At 29.4% G+C, this 26,250-nt stretch overlaps 1 protein-coding gene across 1 annotated transcript in view; it reads right to left on the reverse strand.

The window, feature by feature from the left end:
* Positions 1-6,500: 6,500 nt before the first annotated feature.
* Positions 6,501-26,250, reverse strand: part of LOC129959046 (adipokinetic hormone/corazonin-related peptide receptor variant I-like) — a 101,581-nt gene continuing 81,831 nt past the window's right edge. Inside the window, exons 2-4 of the mRNA XM_056071836.1 lie at positions 19,859-20,063; positions 12,363-12,911; positions 6,501-6,682 (exon numbers count right to left, since the gene is read on the reverse strand). Coding sequence (XP_055927811.1) covers positions 6,501-6,682; positions 12,363-12,911; positions 19,859-20,063 — 936 coding nt within the window. The remainder of the gene's footprint in view (positions 6,683-12,362; positions 12,912-19,858; positions 20,064-26,250) is intronic.

Raw genomic sequence — 26,250 nt, forward strand, 5'->3', positions numbered from 1 at the left:
TATATATATATATATATATATGTGTGTGTGTGTGTGTGTGTGTGTGTGTAATGATATCTCTAAATTTCAATTAAATCCTAATTTCGTAATTTTATATTAATTCTGCCCTTATTATCTTCATTCTAAAATATTCTCTTATTTCCTGATAGAATTCTACTTTCTTCATTTAATTAATGCTACACGAACTCTAAAATTCTTCATATTGACAAGTTCACACACTCTGAGTGAAGGGATAAAAATTTGTCAGTCTAGACAAATTCTTTTAAAAGATCCCTATAATTTACTTACCTAAATTGATACGTATAAAGAAATTCCTGTCAGAATCTCATAGTATATAATGACAGGGAAAAATATTTCTCGCTTTTTACGTTGTTTTTGCTCTTGTGTCCCGCTATAGATTGACGTGCCTCGTCGCGTCTTGCTTGTACATAAATTAAGCCTTCCAGGACAGAATGAAAGCGAAGTTTAGAAATGCAAAGTGTCTTCTAGTATATATATATATAACTCTCATACCAATTATGAAAACAAAAAGGAAAGATTATACCAGCAGCAGGCAATTTCTTTTTTTAAAAAAAGTTCTCCCATTGTGTTTTCCGGGCCCTAAACTGCTTTAGCCAACGCCATTTAAGACAAAAAGTAATTGGAGGGTCTCAGTGCCATCTATTGAGTTATTTAATATGCAACGGAAGGTCAATTTTTATTTTAGGTAAAGGATTAATCCCAAATCATCCCTTTTTTGATTAAAAAATTAATATTGCAGTAGTTTATATATATATATATATATATATTGTATGGGGAAATTATGTTAATATTTTAAAAAATTATGATATTTAAATAAGTATAAATGTACAATAACACATTTTTTTGTTTGTAACAAAGTGTTTTTGCATCTATTTTTTTTAATTGGTGGAAAATATTTAAATTAATTGCTAAAATTATGTGTTTTAAAAATGCGCCATTTCTTTACACTTGTTAATATGGATTATACTCCGAAACTTTTTCTTGTATAATATACCTTCATTTTTTTTGACTCAGATTGTTCCGAAAATTAAGCCCTAAAGTTTATAAAAGCGTAGAATCGTTTAAAAAAAAAGGAGTTTTGACGAATATGCTGAAATTCCAGAAAAACGAATATATTGTCAGTTTCTTTATTATATAAAACTCACATAAAATTGAAAAGGAAGCCTTTTCAAATCGAGACACATATTTTACTTTATTTTAAAAGATACGAGTTGTCAGTAATAAAAGTCTCGGGGGGGGGGCTCTGATATGACAGATTGAGCGAGCATAAAGCAAGTTTAGAAAGATAATAAACCAAACCAAACGGCGAAGTTTTTAAAATTTTGTATTATTAAAAATTTTGAAGGTATATTTTATTTTTTATCACTCTTTGAAAAGGGTAAAAATTAATTTTTACTTCTTATAAATTTGATTTCCAAACGTTTTTCAATGAAAATCAAATAATTTTTCATACTTCAAAGTAAATCCCCATCATTTAATTAAGACAAAAAAATATATTCAGTAAATTTAATTTCAATCGATATTTTCAGTAGGTACGATGCAAGAAAGCTTTTATTTTGCATGCTTCTTTAGATTTATGCTTTAAAGAAAAATCGGAATGATATTTTATAGGAAATAATTAATTCAAGAAGGAAATTAATTCAAATTCATTGGAAGAAAATTAATTCAAAAAATCTATTTAACGTTTGAAAAGGACTTCAAATATAAAATAACTAAATTTTAACTAACAGTAACAAAATAACTAACATTTCAAAAAAAAATTTTTTTCTCCTTTTTTTGCTTTCATTTTGTCATAGTTCATTAAATTTTATTCCTTTATCAGGTTCATTCATTTCAATAGTATATTAAATAATCACGAGCAAAATAAAAAGAATGAGAAGTATGAAAATATAATATACTGTGATGTAAGTGGATACTGACCAGACGATGTCTCAGGTTCAGTCACAAAATGAATATTTTTGTCATTTTTATTTATTATACTATTGTAAAAAATTAAATTTTCCAATAGGTCTTACTTTTTAAATTAGCATGAAAAGTTTCTTTTGAAACAAAATGTTAGATATGTGCAAATGAATATGAAGGGTGTCCCAAAATTAAAGCAAAATTTGAATTTTCCATCATTCGTGCTGTAAAGTGGCGCCTATCCTATGTACTGTACGATTCAATAAAAATATAACAATTTAAAGAAAAAAAACTTTGTCTATTATTTAATTCAAATCTTGCTTTAACACGTTGTTCTATCGTGTAACACTCCATTTTTACTAACCCCAAACTATCAGATGACAAATGGTTTTTTTAATAGGGTTGCCAACACTTTACTGCACGAATGATAGAAAATTCAAATCTTACGTTAATATTGGGATACCCTTTATAAATATGTAGGCTCTGATTCTTGTTCCTCATCAAGATGTTGCAAAAGCTACTTCCTTTTTAAATTGGGTAAAGAAAAAAAAATTATCATGTGAAAACGTAATGGTTTTTTTTTCAGAATGAAGTGTGCGTTCTCGAGAACAATTGGCCAGATATAAAGACCATGGATAATCGAAGGCTATCAAATATAGGAATTTGTTTTGAATGGGGATCGGTGAAATTTAAAATAACAGAAAATAATCGAAAACCAAAACATATCAATTAAAATTTTGAATTACTACGATTTATTTTTTATTTCGAATCACATTATTTGTAATATTTTTGCAGAAATATTATAGCGGAAAACTCATTCTACCTTTTTCAAGATATTTAGGACGATTCAATTTATTATTAATACATTTTTGTAATCAACTATAATTCAAAAATCCAACTCTTAATAATCAAAATTTATATTGCAGAATAAAAATGTTTCCACAAGATAACTTGTGGAAACACAAGATAATTGATAATTTCCTCAAGATGATTTGTGAGAGAAGATTTCAATTTCTTTCCTGTTCTCGTTTTATTATTTTGAATTTTCCCATTGTTGTAACTAATCCCAGATAGTATTTCCTAGACCATTTCCATTATCTCCGAAAAGGTTCTTTAAACTGCCTTTTTGGTAAAACTCAAACAATAATAATGTGGGAGTGGGATGTTTGATTAGCTTTAAGCTAACATCATTCTGGAAAGAGCTTTTGGAGTTACTGGAAACTAAGAGAGTCTTACTTCTCAGTAAACCCAGAATGGATTTACCATGGACGAAGAATCATAGATGACTAAAAATAAATCTAACTAATAATTTGTGGGAGAGTCATTTGCTGTTTCCTAGGAAGTTTATTTTTTGAATTGAAGAGACTGTTTTCTTCTTTTGCACAATCGACCACCCCGCTGAATAAAACAGTATCAACAAGATTTGTAGAGGCCGATTGCTATTTTTATCTCTTTCCAGCTACATAACTGGTCTGTTTTCTGAACTGGCATCTTCTTAAGGAACGCTCAACCCCCTCCACCGACGCTAGGCGTGTGGTATGTTCCAAACAATCCCATGCCTGAAGGTCATCACTCTGCAAAGTCGTTATCTTTTTCAGGGCTTTCATCCCCTAGCTACTAAAAAGACTCTCTAGTAGGTTTTCTTTTATTACTTAACAAAATTTAAGTAATGCATGTGTATTTAATCTATTAAAAACAAAAATATAATATTTTTATTGCAGCTTTAAGTGGCAGGAATATTGAGTTCTATTTCAACAGTTGGTTGAAAATGCCTCAGACACTCTCAATTGAAAATCATGAATAAAAGACTAAGAATAAGTCAGTTGGCTAGAGTGATTTTATCTTATAAGATAAGGTTTATAAATGTTGCTTACGTCTTGATAACGTCTCCCGCAACCTTTTTTTTTATAAGGATTGATATTTGAGACAGTTCCTTTTTAAACTATGAATCTCGCTCCTTCAGCAATTGTTGCAGCCCCTACTACTTTGTTTTTCTTTTTTTTAAAAGAAACTTTGCTGGTTTTCGGTTACGGTAAATTAATTATAATGTTTCACCACTTTTAGTATCCATACTAATAATAAAAATGAATGTGTGTGCGTGTGTTGGCGCTCTACAGACCAGCCCGTTTGACCTATAGCTACCAAACTTGGTATGCATGATACTTAGAGGATGGAAATGTGCACCTAAGAGCTATTGTTTTGGGATTTCAATTATAATTTTAATTAATTAAAATTGAAAGGAAATGTATGCAATTTTTCGAGATAACTTCCAAAAATATTATCATACGAAAAGGAATTATAAATAATTATCTTTTTAATAATACCAATTTAGTAGTCGTGCACGCTTTTACAAAATTTTCTCAATTTTTAAAAATTATTATTTTTTTATTTAATTTTCAGCATTAGATTATTTTGTTGCCTTGAAGTTTAAACAGTTTGATATATTCCTCAACAATCTTATGGCCTGATTTTCTATCATTGTTGAAAGCTAGGAAAGAAAGATTCTGCTTAATATATGTGTAACTTAGGTGACATACAAAAAAAGTGAAGTTATAATACCGCGTAATTTAGAAAATAAATGATTCATACATTTATATTAATAATAGTGCTATGATGTCACGGGTCTCCATCAGAAATGTTCATGTGCAAAATAAACAGAGTTTAATTAAGAGAAATAAAATAAGACAAAATGGCAGAGAGCTTGACGGAATCATGGACATGAAGTTTAATTTAAACGATTTTATTGAAATTTAAGATATCCATCATCAATCAGTTAGTTGTTTGAGACTGCTAGTAGTCAATAAAGATTAAGAGTTATACCAATTTAGGCAATGATGATTGCTATAATCGATTACATTTTTTTGTTGCTTCTGTCGAGGTTTACGATACGATATCGGAGGAAAAGACTGTCATGCTTAAGAATTCGATTGTTCCAAAAGTCTCCCACTTAAATATCCCGTTATCGCATTAGACAATATTATGAAAAATTTCTCCACCTTTTTTTCTTTAAAAATTTCCTTCTTTTTAAATGTTACATAAAAAAAGAATGACACGGTAAAAGAATCAAATAGAAGAGATGACGACACGGGTAAAGCAAGTAAAGAAATTGGATTTTGAAAACGCAGAAAGCTTTTAAAGAATGAAGTTAAAAGTTAAAAAAACTGACGATGAACTTTTATTTCGCCATTAAAAATTACTTATCCGAGCCGTTTGAAAAATTAATGAGTATAGGTAGGAAATGGCGTCGTCGTCTAGTGCCTAATATACGAATAATGGGAATCAGGGAATTCTTGTCTTTAAAATGTAAAAAGTAAGTTCTTTGTAGTTTGTAAACTTGGACAAAAGAAAATGAAATGATTTTTTTATCTTGAATTTTGAACTTTAATGAGAATGGAGGGACCAGTTTGTAACATAAAAATACAAGCATGAAACACGCGATGTTAAATAAAAGTATTTAATAATAAAAAGTTTTAGATAAACACAGAACGAAAGGTAATAAGATTATATTTTCATCTATATTTGTCCATTTAGGAATTTGTAAATAAACTTCAGATTAAATGGAAAAGTAAGTTATTTTTTTCTTTTATATAAAATTAATTTTTTGCTCTGCTTTAGAGATTAGAAAATATTGTGTTAATTTATTTTGCCAAAAATATGTTGTGATTAATAGGCTGTTGATTTGATTGCTAAGATTCTTAGTAAGATGGCACTATAAAAATTGTTTTAGAGCATTGTTCACAACAAGAATAATGGCATTAAATTTCGTAAGGGCTTTTCATTGATAATGGCATTAACTTTCGAAATGGCCTTTCATTCATAATGGCATTAAATTCAACAAGAATAAACAATTTCAAACATACAACATTTATTCACAGTCTGTGACATATATAATAAGATATTGTAAATATGGATATACATATATATACGCCTATACACAAAATATTAGAGGTATAATTAAAATAAGGACATGTATACATATACAGGGTGTTTCTAAAAAAGGAACATTATTTTTTCAATGAACATTTTTACAATGTTTATTGAATGTCATTACTTACAATATAAAATTTCTTTAAATTGGTGGGGAATTATTTGAAATCATTTTGATTTCCATGATTGATGATAGTAAAAAATTAAACAATACAAAAGATATGTATAACATATAATAATAACATATATTTATGCATTATGCATTTTTCATATGTATTTATGCAAATGGTCCAAGTTTGGTGCCGATTGCATGACCACACACCCTGCATTGGTTCTGCAAGCAGGAGGAGGGCTGTATATAAACCAGTGCATAGTTGCAGATTGAAAATATAGCACCAAATAAAGAAAGAACGGTGCGATCGTGAAACTTTTAAGATAAGTACAGTAAGATCCGACATGCAAATTATGCAAATTTAATGTCGATGGCATGACCACACACCTATCAGTGACACTGTAATCAGGAAGTGGCCCTATATGAACCGGCGCATAGTGGCAGACTTACAAACATAATCACATTCCGACTCGATGAGGACTTTAGTGAGCGAGTAGTAGGCAGATAATCGTGTGTGAAAACATTTCTACCAGTTAAGCTAGTTTGAGAGGAGTCTCATCACCGGCACAAAAACAACAGGTGGTCCACACGCCGTGTTGCTCGTGAGGTCCATCATTCGCAGTGTGCCTTCAGAATGTGATTGGAGAAGTCGACACGAGATAGTACCCACGTGTGGAGTAACAGTACTAGAGCAACCAGGAAGACGACGAGGCTTGAGAACTAAAGTATTTTGAGGCAAGTTCTCGTGAATTCCAGTAGCTCATTTCACGGTACAGTCAGATGTAAGGGTGTCAGTTTTTCCACAAATCTTTTCCAGATGGCCTGCGGAAGCGAATCTAAAATCCAAGCTCCCTTTTTATGCACTCTCTTTAACACTGAAGCATTGGCGATTCCGTCTACAATGATGCCAAACCAGAGCGATTTGGAGTGTCACAGATTTGCAGAACATAGCGGTGATAAATGAATCCTGCTCGTTTTGGGGACAGATGATAATCACTAAAGGGTATGGAGACGCCCCGGTGAACAGTAAATTCCGCCTACATTGTGGAGCGACACATTGTCTGCACAGCAGGTATAATAGTCTGTTGAACCTTAACTCATGATAGCCAATCCAGTCTAACGGGATATATGGATCCTTAATGGGCCAGAATTATGTTGATTACATTCTTCGACCCCACTTGGAAACTTTCCTAACTTATCTTTCAGGGACAATTTTCCATCAAGATAATGCTTGTCCACATACAAGTCGAATTGCTTAAAACTTCCTACGTCATGTTCAGACTTCCATGGCCGGCCTGCTCTCCCGATTTGTCCCTTATAGAGCATGTGTGGGACTAGATGAAACACAAAATGCCGTTATGCCACTCTGTGTATGATTTGTAGATGCCTGCTCAGGATTTGTGGGTCCATCTGCCTCAGGGCTATCTAACATCAGATGTCAAATCATCACAAAGCCGAATTTTGTTTCGGAAGGTATTGCAGCAGGAGGCGGTCCGACACGCTATTGAAGTACACTTGCATTTATCTAATTGTGCACATCATATTTGTTTTTTTTTATCTAGATTTTGAGATTTAGTGAATCTTTCATTTAAATTCACTACTCTGATGCTCCCTTCTTAACGAGATAATTTCAATGCACCTGCTTGCTTAATACACATAGCACATATATATAAATACATCAATTTGCTCCAAAGCTTATTTAACATTTGAAACATGATGTGGAATTTATTGATCTCATTATCCAACAAAGAAGAACTCTGCAGTATTTGAATACTATAATAGCTCAATACCAAGAATGTTTACTAAATACTTTAAAAAAAAAGGCTTATAAGAACAAAAAGTGTTGATTGTTCCCTTTTTTTGAGGAAAATAAAGGCTTCAAAATACTCATAAAATATATATATATATATATATATATATATATATATATATATATATATATATATATATATATATATATATATATATATATATATATATATATATATATATATATATATTTCAAAATATTTTCGAAGCATTTACACAAAATATATATACATATATTACAAAAGACATATATATATATATATATACATTTAATATACAGGATATACGCAAATGGATCGCCTTGTTGCACTGATATCTAAGCATTTGAAACATCATCAGAAATTGTATCGATCCCGTTATTTAACATCATCAAAAAATTACACAATATTTGAATTTTACGATGGTTCAATAAATGTATTAATAAACTTTTGTATAAACAAAAAATGGCTGTTTAATTCCTTTTTTGACAGAACATAAGACAGTTTCAATACATTTTTAAGTATTTACACAAAACATACAAATATATAATACACAAAATATACATTCTTTTACTACACTATATACACACATAAATACAACATATAAATGTAAAATACAATACATATATACATATAGTGCACAACATATACATATAGTACACAGCACATACATATAAAACATAATACATATATACATATAGTGCACAACATATACATATAGTACACAATATATACATATAAAACACAATACATATAGTACACAATATATACATATAAAACACAATACATATATACATATAATGCACAACATATACATATAGTACACAACATATACATATAGTGCACAACATATACATATAGTACACAATATATACATATAAAACATAATACATATATATATAGTGCACAACATATACATATAGTACACAACATATACATATAAAACACAATACATATACACATATAATATGCAGTACACATATACACATATAATATGCAATACACATATACATATAATACACAAGGCAAGCAAAAGCATCAGTTTATCCTGCAGAATACTTAACATCTTTATGCATCATTAGAGAATATATTGATATCATTATAAATCATTTGAACATTATATAACACATAAGGCATATATAACGTATAACACACAAAACATACATAAACATACAAAAATGGATTTATTTGCTCTTTTGAGTCCTTAATTACTTTATGTATCATTCGAGAATATATTGATCTCAATATTTAATAAAAAATAATCCTGAAATATTTAAATAGTATTTGAGTAAAAAGCATATTCTTGATCATAACCAGAGAACTAATTTGAACCTTTTTTTGAAAAAAAAAAAAAAAAAAAAAAAAAAAAACATAATTTCATCATTTTTATAAATATTAAATTCATTTTGAAAGGCTGTATTTCAATATATTTTAAAGCATTTGCACCATACATATATAAATATAATACACTAAATGAACATGATATGCATATCTATAATACACTAGACATTATATACACATAATTCTCAAGATATGTGTATATAACATACATATGCATACATTTCTTAACATATGAAATATCTTTAGAAACTGCATTGATCGCATTAAGTAGCAATAATATCTAGGTAACATTTGAATTCTACAATGGTTCAATATTATGAAAAGTTGCAGCAGATTTTTTATAAAAAAAAGTGGCAGTTAAACCCTTTTTTGACAAATAAACTTGCTCAAAACCTTTTGAAGCATTTGCACAAAACGTATAACTATACAATACACAATATAATACATACATACATACATACATATAGTACCCACTTTTATACATATAACACAGATTAATTAAATGAACACTTAACATTTGCAATATCATTAGAGAAAATTTTGGTCGCATCATTTATTAAACACATTATCCTGCAACATTTGAATACTACAGTCATTCACTCCCATGAAAATCTATTAAATGCTCTACTGCATTCCTTATAAAAATAAAAATTCACTAATCTTGCCCTTTTTCGACTGGATATATACTGGATATTTTACAAACATTTTGCATTTTGAATTTAATACGAAAAATTTAATATCGAACATTTTGAAATGTTTAATGACTAATTGAATACAATATATTTTCTCCTGCCATTTCGATCGACAACTAACTTCTCCAACACAATTTCTTTTTATCTAATTTGTAACCTTGTAATAAAAGCAATTTTCAAAACAATAGGATCTATTGAGATTGTAACATGATACAAATGAAACGTCTCTCTAGTTTTCAGGTCACAGGAGGAAAAAGGGCGTAATATCACAGTGTAAGACAACGTATGTACAAGGCATATTATGTACAAGGAAGAAACGGCGATCAAAAGACGAGTCAGTCTACATCGCGACACAAGAACAGAAGCGCAAAAGAGATCGAAATTTTCCTTCGGTGATTTTATAATGAGATTTCGGTAGGAATTTCTCTGACACGCGTAGTCTTAGAACAGGGAAATATAGGTATCTTTAAAAGAATGTTGTAGAAATTAAAGATTTGTATCCCTTCTCTCAGAGTCTGAGAACCTGCTGAATTCGGCAGCTTTACAGAGAGCGTGTGGAATGAATTAAATAAAAAAGGCTGGAGTTGGATCAGGAAATAAGGGAACATTTTAGGTGAAGTTAACATTGGGCTAAATGAAGATAAAAATTTGAAAATTAATTAGGATTTAAATTAAATTAAAATATATCATCATGTATATAAAATACTGCATGGAATTTAAAAGCGGGAAAATAAAAAAAAGTAATTACATTTTAACAATAATAAAAAAGTTTAAAAAAAAATTAAATTGCGTAATTGGACTTCGTCTCTGATTTTTTTTATTGTTTCTTCTAACTGTGATTTAAATACTTTGATACGAATACATAGCTTATTTTCATGCATACAATTAAAATAAGTTAATGATATTTAATTTTATTTTTCAGCCTTCAATCATTTTAGAATTATTACTTTTGAATTCATGATAATAATTAAAAAATATATTGAAAAGTTTTAAAAACCTGCAGCAGAAGTTTTGTAATTTTTTTTTGAGCATACAATTGTAAAAGTTCTACTATTCAGAAGTAGCAGGAAATACCACTTGAAATCTTTCAGTTTATGTTTGAAAGGTATCTGGCTTATTATTTATTAATCATTTTTACTGGATCCATTTTATGACGGAAGATAAATTATTATTTCTGTTTAACCATACTTTCAATGGAATTATATGTGAGGTTCTGACATTAAAAATGTAAATCTATGTCCAAGTTTAGATCCAGTCAATAAAAGGGCAAGGAATAAAAATGCTTTTCTCATTCTATTCACTAGATATTCAAGCTAAACATAAATCACGTGACATTCAAGAAGTATCCGAAAAAGTTCGGAGGGGGGGGGGTATACTTTTGCTGATTAAAGGATGATTTCTTAATGAAATTCAAATGTTCCGAGAATTTCTAGGTTATTTGTTTTCTATATCTAAATCTCATTTTCACCAAGCTATGTTTGTTTGAAATTGAGGTTGTACTTGGAGGCATGGCGAAATATTTTAACTATTTGATTCGTTAGAGCTTCACTGGGATTTCAAATATTGAAAAGCTCGAGTTTCCTTGATTAAGATAAGAAAACTCCGTAACCACACCTTGAAAACCTACAGCTCTTAGAGTTAAAGGAATTGATATTCAAGTGAGCGTTAAGGGGTATTTGCATAAGGAAGTGGATTTGTCTCTTACCTCTTTCAAATTGAACAACTCTAACAAGCATCTTTGATTGTTCAATCAATCACATTTAATGAAAGGAATGTTCAGGCGATTGCCGTACTTTGATTGAACGGATGCTTTGGGCGGCTTAGTATTGAAGGAGTTCATAATAAATTCTTCATTAATGGGTATTTTTCATTAAAATATTATATTTTCTTTTATTAATTAGCAGAAATATCGTACCATAATAATATTTTATTCTTGCCTACCGCAGAATTTAATGCACCAGCCGTTGCTTTGTATATATAAAGCACCATGGAATTCGGTGAAAGAATGCCATTAAAATAACAAATGGCATAATGTTTAAAATAGATATAATATTTGGAACATAACTATAACATATTGTATTGTTCCAATACTTATTTTGACCCATCGAAAGTAAGAATTAGTATAAAAGTAAAATTAATAAATTCCAAGCATTTTTTTCTTTAGAAATTTTGGGAAGTTATTATTTGAAATATAATTCAGAATATAAGAGCGATTTTAAATAATGTAACTTCTTTTACATTAAAATTTAATTCATAAAAATTCTAAACTAAAATGTTATGTATATCTGACTTATATAAACTAATGTCAAATTGTACTTTAAGAAAGCTCTTAAATAGATTAAACGTGTCATGAAGATGAAATACGTGATATGTTAACTTTTGTAGTTTTAGTCATAAATATTTTTATCAAAATAAAAGGCCTAAATATATCTTCATATATGTTCATTTAAAAATCAAAAAAGAATCCTATAGTCTTTATTTAATCCATATTTTATCTTATTTGTTCCTGATGCGGATAATAAAAGCTCGTAGAAGTAAATAAATTTTAAATAGTATATATATTCGAACGGCAATAATCACATTGAGAATTATCACATGAGTTTAGAACCAAATTTTCTTCTGTACGATGGACATTCATGAGATTCCTGCGACTCAGCGGCCGTCTGACTGGGGTAGCTTCTCTCAACTCTAAAATCACCTCCCCGGGCTGCGATGACCGATATTCATCAGTTCCTCTACCCAATCTATCTTCAGAAGTGACTCGTCTCGGAATTTGTGAGTTGGACTGTCCAGATCTCAACTGGAGTCTTCGGCAGCGAAACAAGTTCTTCAGCGAGTCTTTGAAATTGAAGATGTAACTACCATACACAAGAGGATTGATGCAAGAATTGAAGACAGCAAACATGAACATGGAGGACTGAATTCTTGTGTCCAGTTTTTCTGCTGACTCGGAATCGAAGAGATACCACAGGTCAATTATCACGTACGGTGTCCAGCAGAAGAAGAAAGAGATGACTATTAAGAATGTCATCTTAAGGGTCCGAGATCGAGTCTTCTCCAGATGTCGGGTGTCCGACAGACGAAAGATGCAGTGGCTTGAAGTTTCCGATCGATTGTCTTCGATTGAATCTGAAATATAAAGAGTTCAAGTAATTAGATTTATCATTTGAATCCATATTTTAAAAAATCATTGTTTCAATTTGCAAAATACACCGAAAAATATCAGAATAACTAAATGTTAATTATTGTTGATGATGATGTGACCGTGTTACCACGGAAAGGGGGTGCAGTAGCTTCTTAGGGTAAAGACCCCTGAGTACTTGAGGGCAGAAGTATGACTTCTGGCTTATATGAAGATGAAACTCGCACATTCACTTGCACAACCCCTTTTTACAGGGGGGTACATTCACACACCTTACGGATAGCACACAGAGAAAGAACAACCATGCCCGAACCGGGATTCGAACCTGGAACGCCCAGATCACAGAGAAGACGCGCTACCGCTACGCCAGGACGCCGGGGTTAATCACTTTTGAAGAAAGGAACTGTTTTAAACTCCATAATTTTAAACTCCGGTTTTGATATAACCAACCGGAGTAGTTTCCCCAAAACATTCTCGCGCACTCTGTAATAAAAGTGTTATATTAGAAAACGCCTTCCGTGGAATTAGCGTACAATAACTACGAAATATTAACCTTAGGCATGAATTTGGCATTTTTACTGGATCTATCTTGTCATCCTTGGCGATTTTTCTGGCGATTAATTCCTGGCATGCAGTTAAAAGTGTCTAAATATCGAATGCATTTTCGCCAACCGATTGAAATTAAAATTTGATATAAAACTACATTTGTACGCCCAAAATGCCATACCAAATTCGATATATTTAAATCATTCCGTCTTTGAGATATCGCGTTTTCGTGTTTCTGAAAATACAGACCGACAGACGGTCGACCCCTAGCTGGATTTTGATCAAAGTTTGCTATAACTCAAACTCTATAGTTGCTAAATCTGTATACCAAATTTTATCTATATAGCTCTCTTCTTTTTATAATTATCATATTAATTTATATTTGAATAGCCGGACAGACAAACTTCCTCTTAGAGGATTTGCTCAAATTTTGATAGAAACTTACAAATTTGATGTAAGGACTATGTACTGAATTTCACCACTCTAACTTAAAGCATTTTTGAGTTATCTTTATCACAAACAGATAGACAGACGAAACGTCAGTTTCCAGAAAAAAGTGTTTTTCGAACTCGGAGGTCTGAAATATGGAGATCAGTCAAAATCTCGAGTTCAGAATTTTTGACGATTACAGTATTTTCTATGCAATACTTATAAGAAAGAGTAATAAAGAAAACCGTTGAAAGATACAAATGTGCATGTGTAGCTTCGACAGGTTGATAAATTATTAAAGAATACTTGTGACTTAATGGCTTCAGGCACGGATTTCTGCGAGCTTCAAACACAACTCTACTAGAGATCTTCGTGCATTGCGCTTTCTGCTCGCTAAATTTTACTGCGAGTTCGTAAATTGTACAGACTAAGTCTATGGCAAAGGATACCGACGTGCTCTGATTGGTTTAAGCCTTGGCATCTTTTTGGCAATGTTTTGCCTAAAAAATGCCATACCGAAATATATTTTTATAAAAATAAATAAAATTTGTGAATTTATCCCCCCCCCTCCTATTTTTTACGGTTCACATGTAATATTAATCTGGAACACATATACAGCAGAAAAGATCAAATCCTGAAACCTAAATTCAGGATATAAAAAAATTAATTTATTAAAAATATTTTTGTGTGTGTTTCTTCTTAATATTATTTTAAATAAAAAAATGAGCTACGAAATCAAATATTCCGTTAAATCTTACATATTTATACGTTTTTTGGGCATTAAGTAATCATCTCCCCATATGTAGTTGATGGGAAAGTAACAAACGTTCATCAACAAGTTTCAATGACTGCATAAATGATCTAATAAAGGCAAGAAAATCATAGAAAAATAAGAATTATTTAATTCCTGCATCATATGTTGAGTCATTACTTCCATTTAGTTTTTATACTTCTGTGCATAAACAAATTAGTTACTTGTATTACTAGTATTATTAGTAATATTTATTATTATTAATAATAATTAGTATTAATTGTATTACTAGTAATATTTAGAGAAAACAATTTTATTAATAAAAATTAGATCGTGTTGATATTCACTCGTATCTTCCATAAAACTAATGAAAGGTACAAGGTTTGAGCCAAATAAGCGAAAACTACACTATTATGAGTGCAAAACATTGCCAAAAAGATGCCAAGGCTTAAACCAATCAGAGCCCGTCGGTATCCTTTGCCATAGACTTAGTCTGTACAATTTACGAGCTTGCTAACTCGCAATTTTACTCAGTTACGATTGTTCAAAGCATAAACGTACTGAGCTCAGACAACTAAGAAATCTTTCAAACATTTTGACACAATACTTTATTTATACAAGCATAGTAGGATGAATTATAATTAGTATTTTAGAACCACAAATTTCTAATTCTAGATTCATAATAATTTTGTCTGATATACAATTAAAAAATTGATTTTTTTCAAAGGTAAATTAAAAAAAAAATGCTCACAATCTAGCATTGAAGACAAGGATAAAAAGAATACAAATAAAAGAACTAACGCATGCGCAACTTATAGAAATTCTGGATGCTCAAAATTCTTATATAATATTGCGACCAAATGTTTTGTTTCTTCATTAATTTAACTAGTTCTCTTCAATGTAATAAATTTCAGCGGAAATATATTTATTCTTTTTAAAAATAAGATAGCAATCTTAACAATTTGTTATTTATTGCAATTTTTAACAATAAATATTTAATATTTGATAAACAATAAATATTTGCACGTCATATTTGGAATTGATTTGAATAGCTTTCTTCTAAATTTTTCATCCAACGAAATTCCAACTGGGAAAATTCACTCTTGTGTCTGTAGTCTATTCAAGTTAATAAATTTTGGCAGAAGTGCATTTATTCTTTTTACTAAATAAGGTAGAAAGCTTAGAAATTCATTATTTGTTGCAATTTTTAAGATGTGATAATAATAAATATTTGCACATCATATTTGGAATTGATTTGAATAGCTTTCTTCTAAATTTTTCACCCAACGAAATTCCAACTGGGAAAATTCACTCTTGTGGCTGTAGTCTATTCAAGTTAATAAATTTTGGCAGAAGTGCATTTATTCTTTTTACTAAATAAGGTAGAAAGCTTAGAAATTCATTATTTGTTGCAATTTTTAAGATGTGATAATAATAAATACTTGCACATCATATTTGGAATTGATTTGAATAGTTTTCTTCTAAATTTTTCACCCAACGAAATTCCAACTGGGAAAATTCACTCTTGTGGCTGTAGTCTATTCAAGTTAATAAATTTCGGCAGAAGTGCATTTATTCTTTTTACTAAATAAGGTAGAAAGCTTAGAAATTCATTATTTGTTGCAATTTTTAAGATGTGATAATAATAAATACTTGCACGTCATATTTGGAATTGATTTGAATAGCTTTCTTCTAAATTTTTCATCCAACGAAATTCCAACTGGGAAAATTCACTCTTGTGGCTGTAGTCTATTCAAGTTAATAAATTTTGGCAGAAGTGCATTTATTCTTTTTACTAAATAAGGTAGAAAGCTTAGAAATTCATTATTTGTTGCAATTTTTAAGATGTGATAATAATAAATACTTGCACATCATATTTGGAAATGATTTGAATAGCTTTCTTCTAAATTTTTCACCCAACGAAATTCCAACTGGGAAAATTCACTCTTGTGGCTGTAGTCTATTCAAGTTAATAAATTTTGGCAGAAGTGCATTTATTCTTTTTACTAAATAAGGTAGAAAGCTTAGAAATTCATTATTTGTTGCAATTTTTAAGATGTGATAATAATAAATACTTGCACATCATATTTGGAATTGATTTGAATAGCTTTCTTCTAAATTTTTCATCCAACGAAATTCCAACTGGGAAAATTCACTCTTGTGGCTGTAGTCTATTCAAGTTAATAAATTTTGGCAGAAGTGCATTTATTCTTTTTACTAAATAAGGTAGAAAGCTTAGAAATTCATTATTTGTTGCAATTTTTAAGATGTGATAATAATAAATATTTGCACATCATATTTGGAATTGATTTGAATAGCTTTCTTCTAAATTTTTCACCCAACGAAATGCCAACTTCGAAAATTCTCTCTTGTGTCTGTAAGCGTTTTAGAAATAGGCTGTGGATTTTTAGAAATAAGTTCCTTTGAAATTTTTTGCCTAACAAAATGTCAGCTCAGAAAATTCACTCAGTAATATCCATCATACCATTCACGGATCTGCATTTTATGATTCGATCAGAATAAAAAACTTCAACATCGATCGGTTGATCTCATTGGTCAACTCGTTATCTGAAACTGAGTTATCGGTTTCCAATAATCAAATCTTTTTGAACGTGCAATGTATCCTTAACCACTTGTGACTGACTGCCTTTGGTTTTTCGTGTATTAACCTATCAAAATAATTAATTAATGAACTATGATATTTAGCCTTATGTCTGACATTAAATATGCTATGTTTGACTGTATACATGTTTCCACTTGTTGATAAAGTAAAATATAATTTTTTTCTTTCTAAAAGGACTATTTATATTTTCTTGTCTTAATTCAGTAACAGTCGAACAATTTTTTCTGTTTATTAAATGGTTTATGAAATTTAAATAAAGAAAATTCTGTATGTGTCATACAGGTAAATGGAAAACGTTTAAGATTGATGATTATGATTAAATATTTGATTTTGTTCGTTTCGATAGATTTTTAGAAAATTACAATGACCTAATAGTAATGTACTGACTTCGAATAGGCGCATCTATAAGTTAAAAACTTATTTCACTGAAGATTTTTGCGGTTATCTAGGCCTGGTGCATGTTAATTCTGGCGTCTTAATCCAAAAATCGTCCCACTGATATGGTGCTGATGTTTGGAGAGTGGGGGCGTACTTGCTTAGGTATGTATTTGTTATCTGAACTTGGTTAAAATTACAATTTCCACTCAAAAGCTTTTGTGTTGCTTCAAATAAGACATTAATACTTTTAAAAGGCCTTTTTTTCTAGTCATGACGTATTAAAGCATTTTTTAGGATTGAGATTGGTTTAAGAAACGCTATTCAATTATCTTATGAAATAAATTTAATCTGATTTATTAATTAATTAACCAAATTAATTAATAAATTAAATTAAATTTATTTAATCAATCTATAATTAATTAATTAATAAATAATTAATTAATAAATCAAATTAAATTTATTTCATAAGATAATTGAATAGCGTTTCTTAAACCAATCTCAATCCTTAAAAATGCTTTAATACGTCATGACTAGAAAAGGCCTTTAATTTGGTTAATTAATAATTAAGGTATCCGAGAATGTTCGGAGCATTTTTTTTAAAGAAAAACATGGTGTAGACATACTTTAACTATCTTTCTGTGTTTAAGACTATTCAAAATTAGTAATAGGATGTCAATATTTGAAATAAACATTAAAAAGTTTTGAAAATTGGCATTTAATAGCATACATTTAAGCAAATTTTTTAAACACTTCAAATTGGTTACACCAAAAACTATTACTCTCATCCAAACAAAACTTATACCAAAATAAACTACATAGTTTTCTCTAGAGAATGAACAACAATCATATAGTTATAATAATAAATAAGAATTTTAGAATAAGTCGAAGAATTTATCATGAAATTTTTAGTAAATTTATGACGTTATTGTTCAAAAAATAGGTTGTAAATTAAAAAGTATTTCCTAAATCTAAATTCTTTTAGTTCATTCCCTAGAAAATAGTATAAAGACAAAGTCCACCAAATTTCATAGTAATATGATAATTATAGTTTCAGTTATTTGATTTAAAGTGAGCAATTTTGAGAAAAATGCATTTAAAGTATACACTAACATGTTTTAATAATAAATTATATGTGTACACACTTAAAATTCACCACATTTATAGGTTATGCCTTTTTCCTCCTCAGCATTTAATAATTTCCCTTTTATATACATTTCTGGCAAGTTTTGTGTTTGGCAGTGAATGCCGTCTAGATTCGTATATTCTGTTTTTGTCGAGCTCAGCAAATGCTCTAACTGCATTTGCAGTATCATACACTCCATTAACCTCAAAAACATTCAATAATCCTATAAAAACTTCCTTAAAATGTATTACAGACATAAATGCTCCTAATCTGAGGGTTCGGAGCTCAACAAAGACATCTTTAGGTACAAATTTCCAGAAAACATAGTTAAAACTCTCATTATCATTTTTCATTTTGCAGTGCAAAAAATGTTCTGTATTTAAAACTAATTTGTGCGTATACAAATTTTTAACATATTTTGGGCCCTTTAAATGGTTAATTAAACGTCGACTTCCGGTTTACCGATCATTACGAAAATATTAATATCTTGACTTCTAATAAATGTCGAGATAAAAGTAAACCTGTTTTGGATAGCTCAAAGGCTGGTCTATCCAAATTTTTTTTTAAATATCATTTTTGGCGAAAATCGACTTTTTTAACGTGTTAGGATACCTTAAGTAATAAATGAAGACACACCATTTTATGTGAGATAAGAAACTGAAATATCTGAGTTTCTCTCTGATTTAAAAATTGTCAAAACTCATGCCAGCCTACATAATTTAGCACATAATAATCATTGATGAATTTGATGGGAAGCATACTTCCCATGGTCTTAGAAAGGGTTAATATAGTTACACTAAGCTAAATCAATAAATTAACATGGCATTATGTTCGTGAAGTAAGCACTACAGATTGGAAAATGCCGAATAGTGGATTTAGGATATTTACAAAATACCGGTTATAGATTGACTGGTAGTAGTAACTAAGTAGTAACATCTCTACATTTGTATAGAGGTTATTTATTTAATAAGAGATTGACATCTGCCTCTTCTCTTTACCAGCATGCAATTAATGACGGATTCAGTACTTTGCAAAATGTGGATGGTCCTATGATTTCGATATGTACTTTAAAGAAAAATCTCACCTTTAGCAAGCTTGGACCTCTTCCATATCACCCACAGCACCCTGCAGTAGCAGTACACGATGACCGACAGTGGCCCGCAGTAGAACACGAACAGGCAAAAGAGATTGTAAGAGATCTTCTCGAACTCATTTTTAAAGGAATGAAAACTCACGCACTGCTCGAAGTCTGTTTGGACTGGATGGCTTTCGACGTGGAAGATGAAAGCCTGCAAGTGAAAAGGATTTTATTACTCTATATGAATATGCTATACATACTTCAATAAGCATATGCCTTGTTCATAATATAATATTATAATTTGATTAATATATTAATTATTAATTGAGCTTTATTTGTATTAATTTAGTGATATATTCTAAGTTCTAATTAAAATTTAAATTTTAATTAATTTTAATTTTAATTAAAATGTAAATTATAATTAAATTTAATTTTAATTAGAATTTAAATTATAATTAAATTTAATTTTAATTAAAATGTAAATTATAATTAAATTTAATTTTAATTAAAATTCTAATTTTAATTAAAATTTAAATTCTAATTAAAATTTAAATTCTAATTAAAATTTAAATTCTAATTAAATATAATTCTAATTAAAATTTAAATTCTAATTAAATATAATTCTAATTAAAATTTAAATTCTAATTAAATATAATTCTAATTACAATTTAAATTCTAATTAAATTTAATTCTAATTAAAATTTAAAAGTCCGAAGAGCACATTCCCATTTTCCAAGGTATGCATGTGCCGAATTTGGTAGCATACGCGCTTGCGCACACACACATTTTTTTTTTATTTGTTTTGTAAAGGACGCAAAAATTAAGCAGAATACTTCTTCTTTACCTTTCAACAATAGAAGAAAATCACGCGAGCAGATGGTTGATGAAACAATGAAAACAGTTGAACAGAGGTATAATCTCAAGCAATTATTACTGGAAAAAGAAAAAAAAAACCCAAACATTTTTTTTAAAAGTTGCTAAAAATCCGGAAAGATTTGTACTGCTATTAAATTGATATCATTAAAAAAGTTTTTATATTTTAAAATGATGCAAGATTTAGTTTTGTGCAATATTATCGCATGAAAACGCCAAAATTGAAGTTGTTGTTTATAATGACACTTGCCATGAACAAGCTAGCTGGCGAAGTCCGCGATTTTAAGCCCAGTGAGCGTCTCTTGTTTTAGTAACGCCAACAAGGGCCAAGAGTACGTCTTAGCTGCTCACACATGACATTCGCTTGCCCAACCCCTTTTTACAGGGTGGCACATTTACACATCTCACAGATAGAACAGATGAAGAACAACCATGGCCGAACCCAGTACGCCCAGGTCACGGGGAAGACGCGCTACCCCTATGCCAGGACGTCGGCCCAAAACTGAATTTAATTTAGTTAATTTAAACTCTAAAATAATGGTTTCGAGGTACATATTTCCACACTTCAAGGTAAATATGGGCAAAAGTTAGTAGATGCAAGTCAAACGATCTGGCGTACAGAGCGCCAACACACATGCACGCGCGTGCACGCACGCATCCACACACTCACGCACTCATCTTTATTATTAGTATAGTTGCTATCTCCAAATATTATTTTTTCGCTTTTTTAGCAGTAATTTTGAATAAAAGTTTATTTTATGAAAACTTTCCTGTGTTTTTTAAAACCTTTTGGACTATAATACATGATATGAGCTTTTCTAACAAATCTGACAACATAAATTGTACCCATAATCTAAATTAAAATCACTAATGAAGAAATTCCTAGACAAATTTCGCTTAAATAAAGAACATTCAAATAATTACGGCTCAACAAACAAATAATTACAATTCATTCCTCTTAAAAAGCTAAATCATAATAGAAAAAATTATAAAATTTAAATTCAAAATACTTATTTTATCTTGTGAAAACAAAATACAAATAGATTATCATATAAGAAATATCTGTCAATTTTATCTGATATAACAGTATTTATTGAGTATTCTATATGAATCTGTTTACCATTTTACTCCTACAATAACGCTTATTTACTAAATAAACATTGTACGTTTACCCTGTATCTGAATATTTATTAATTCTCCGTCTTCCCAAACATTCATGGAGAAGAATTCTTGGAGGATTAATTTATCTTTCGGAAACATATGTTTACTTTAATTACATTATATCTATCGAAACTTAAATTAACGAGTATAAACGTATCTATAACATAAATATGCATAATTAGAAAACCGATATCGTATGTCTACTTAAAATATGTTTTCAAATTTTAAACATGCAAGATGCAAATCCATTTATTTATATGAAGAGTAAATACATAATTTAATTTATTTTTCTCCGAGAATTTTGTTTCTATATGGGATGAAAATAAAAGTGACTTTGTAAGTCCAGGATAGAGTTTTCTTGTTTATAAGTAATTTTATTTTTCTATTAAATTCAGCATAATGAATTCGGTGAATAAATTGCATTTTCGAGTAAAAAATTCGCAATCCAGTCTTCCGTACCTAATTTGTATACAACAATATTATTGATAAATGTTACTTTATTTATTTAAATATTTTTAATGAAATCAGTTATTTACTGCCTCTCTTTTAAGTCGCCTTTTTGTATACAACTATATTTGTGTTTGTACAACTTTGTTTACAACATATACAACTTTGTTTGTAGTTTCTGTTATCTTGAATATTACTTAGTTGCCTTTATATCAGTGCTAAAAGTTGATAAAGTCGGAATGCCAACAATTTTCAGACAAATTTTTAACTTTAAAGTAACAAGTGAGCATTGCTTTATAATCTGGAAAACATGAAAAGTACCTAATACCAAGTATTTCAAAACACCATATTAGGAAATTTTAATGTCAATCTATTTATGAATTATATTGACAAATTTTTGAAATTTCTCGGCGTTTTCGTTTTTGTGATTTAGTGTTTACTATTTCTAATCCTCAAATTACCGTAATATAGCTTCGGGATTTCCCAATGTTATTCTAATTACTCTAAAATAGTACATTATACAATTTACTGTAATATGATTCTGCGATTTTCTAACATTATACACTATATTGTAATACAGTTTTTCAATTTTTTATTTGCGAGCTGTTTGCAATGCATTTAAATGATATGCAATGCATTTAAAATGTGTAGCAATATTATTGATAATGTTAATGGAAAGTAATATATTTAAATAGGAAAAATAACATTTCTATCTTTCCGAAAGTTTCCCTCATATTTTGAAATTGGCTCATATATTGGTAGTAATGAAAATATTTTTATGTATTCTATTAATAAGCGATTTTGATTAATTTTCAAGGAATGTTCACCAAAATATTTTGCAATTTGATTAGATTTAAAAAAATATATATAACTTTTGACTTTTTCTTCAATTTCTACTATTGTATGTAAATAAAAATGCTAAATCCGGAAAGTTTAATTAATAAAAAGCAATTTAAAAAAAATGAGCATTTTGTTGGAAAATGGTTTTCACAATGTTTGCTGAGAATTTTGAATTAAAGAGAAAATTTAAGAGTATATCAAAAAATTTCGGCTCAGAACAATATTGAGTTACCCGATAGTTAACGATAAATTTGATATTTGTGGTATTATTATAACTTGATAAGAAAAATTTCAATTCGAGAATTGTCGTTCAGTTTGGATTCTACTTTATAGTACATTATAAATATAATGATACGGATGTGTACAGCATTATAAGTTACGTGATTTACAAATTGCTGATCCAAACTGATTTTTGGTGCTACTATTACTATAAATAATCGGTAATTAGTGATCACAATCGTTAATTATCAATAATAAGGGGTCAATGTAATAAACTGAATCACTTTAGCTATTATTAATAATAACAGATTAATCACACTAAAATAACAATAACATATCACAATAAGGAATTGGTTTTCATTGATTGCAATATTTAAGTTTTAGCAATTAACTATAGAATTTGCATTTCTTGGAATATAACTATAATAGCGAAACAGTCAAAACTATATTTAAAAGATATATATATATCTACCAGTGCAATAAGTAGCTAGCATTCTATTCAATGGCCTTCAGTTTAGTTTTAAAAATGAATAACACCAGCTTTTATTGAGGAATAAATCCTACTAATATTCGACATTTCTGTCCAATTCAAATCTAGAATTACTTGAAGTAAAATGAATCCGATGATCAAGTGGTTTCAATGGCTCAGGTAATATAAAGAGATGACATATAATAAATATTTGGCATCTTAAAGTAGGCTTCGTATTCCCTTCCGAATTTCCAATTCATAGGAGATTAGATAGCTATTTATCTGATTTAAAGTGTCCTTTAACAGTACGAAACTTCCATATTTGTTTAATTCTGTTAAAAGATTAATCTATTTCCAAGAAAAGTTCTTAAAATTTTTATCCAAATTACTTTTACAATCGAGTATCAATAATGAACAGATTTTGAATCATTTAATTTTAAAGTGTTTAAGAAGAAAATTATTTCATTGAACAATTGTATATTTATTTGAGTAGCAGATGCAATGTTAATTCTTAAATGCCAATTACTGGGAATGAACTATCACGTCACTATCACTTTACAGCGAACTATCACATTTTTCCTGGTATCAAACAAAAAAATTATTTTTGTTCAATACCAGTAGTAGTCCATATTCACGAGTAGTAGTCCATATTCAATGAATAACCTCGTCCTGGTCTAGGGGTAGCGCGTCTACCACGTGATCTAGGAGTCCCAGGTTCGAGTCCTGGTTCGGGAATGGCTGTTATCTTCCTTGTTTTCTCTCTGTGAGGTGCGTGAATCAGCCCTTGTAAAAAGAGGTTGTGCAAGCGAGTTTCTTCATTTGAGTTCGAAGTCAGACTTCTGCTCTCGGGTGCTCAGGGGTCTTTACTCTCAGAAGCTACTGCGCAAACATTTAGCTTAAAATAGTCACGCGACAAAAAAAAAAAAAAAAAAAAAAAAAAAACTGTGACTGAACTATCACATTACTGTCACTTTAAGGTGAACTATTACTTTTTACCTGGTATTTAACAAGAAAATTATTTCTGTTCAATACCAAGTAGCATATTTAGGAACAGTAGTGTATATTCATTGAATTACTGTGAATTAACTATCAAGGCATTTCATTGAATATGGATTGCCATTCTTGAATATGCTATTTAATACTGAACAAGAATGATTTGCTTTTTCAATACTAGGTAAAAAGGTCAATATCAAGTGTATTTTTTAATATTTTGCCAATAATTTTGCTTGATATCAATAGATATTCAGTATTATAGTTTAGTTCCACATTCTGTCCATCAATAAAAAGCAGAAAACTGGAGCAGACATTAAATTTTTTCTTATAAATTTCTTTATTTTTGCCTATATGAAAATTTATGATATAAGAGATTTTTATTGATTGTTATATTAAAATCACTTACAGTAGTTACAAAAAGATAATTTTTCAATGCATTTGATTTGTTTGGAATGAAATGTTCCATTTGAAGTCACAGCAGACAGTGCATTGCTTAAATTTAATTCATGATGGAGTACCGATTATCCTTGTTCAATATCAGGTAGCATATTCCATATTTAATGGACTACCGTCATTGAATTATCACTGTAATTCAATGAATATGAGTTACCGCTCTTGAATATGCTACATGATATTGAACGAGTATACTAACTGATATTAAACACAGTCGAAATTCTTCTTTATTTGTACAACAAAATAATACAAAGAAGTTTTATATGATTCCAAAATTACACATAACAAACCTTTCTAGTTTCAAATACATAATCCTCTTATCTCCAGATCAATAATTAGATTTATGTTCACTTTTGCAATTGCTTGAGAATTATATTAGAATGAACATCGCAAATTTGACTAATTGAAGATAACAAGGATTCTACCTGAGTGGGTATTCCTCCTCCATATTTTCACATCACATTTAAGTGCTCATTTCATCTGATTCCGAAGGAATAAACATATACCCATTTTCTGAGAGAAGCCAGACACTGTGATGAACTATAGAGACGAACCTGGAGTATTTCAGTCCGGAAATTGAGATCTTGTCATCCGGTCTCAACGGTAATACATAAATCATAGATTCGTGACATTTCAAAATATTTCCTGATATCACATAGTATTATTCTACATTTTACTGAATAATGTATAACATCTCAATTTAAAACTATTCCATCACCAAAACTTGCCGTATTAAATTTTGAGTCCCACATAACGGTTTCTATTAGTTTATAAATTAAAATTATAAATACCTTCCATAGAAAATCATATGTTTCTAAAATAAGAAAATCCAGTGAAAAACTAATTTATTAGTTTCTTTTAAGAATTGTTATCTATGATGTAGATCTTCACCTTGAAAAACTTATTGATAATAATTTACTAATATCATTAATTGAAAATTCTA

Source organism: Argiope bruennichi, chromosome 2 (assembly GCF_947563725.1).
Source record: "Argiope bruennichi chromosome 2, qqArgBrue1.1, whole genome shotgun sequence".
In the NCBI taxonomy this organism is placed as follows: domain Eukaryota; kingdom Metazoa; phylum Arthropoda; class Arachnida; order Araneae; family Araneidae; genus Argiope; species Argiope bruennichi.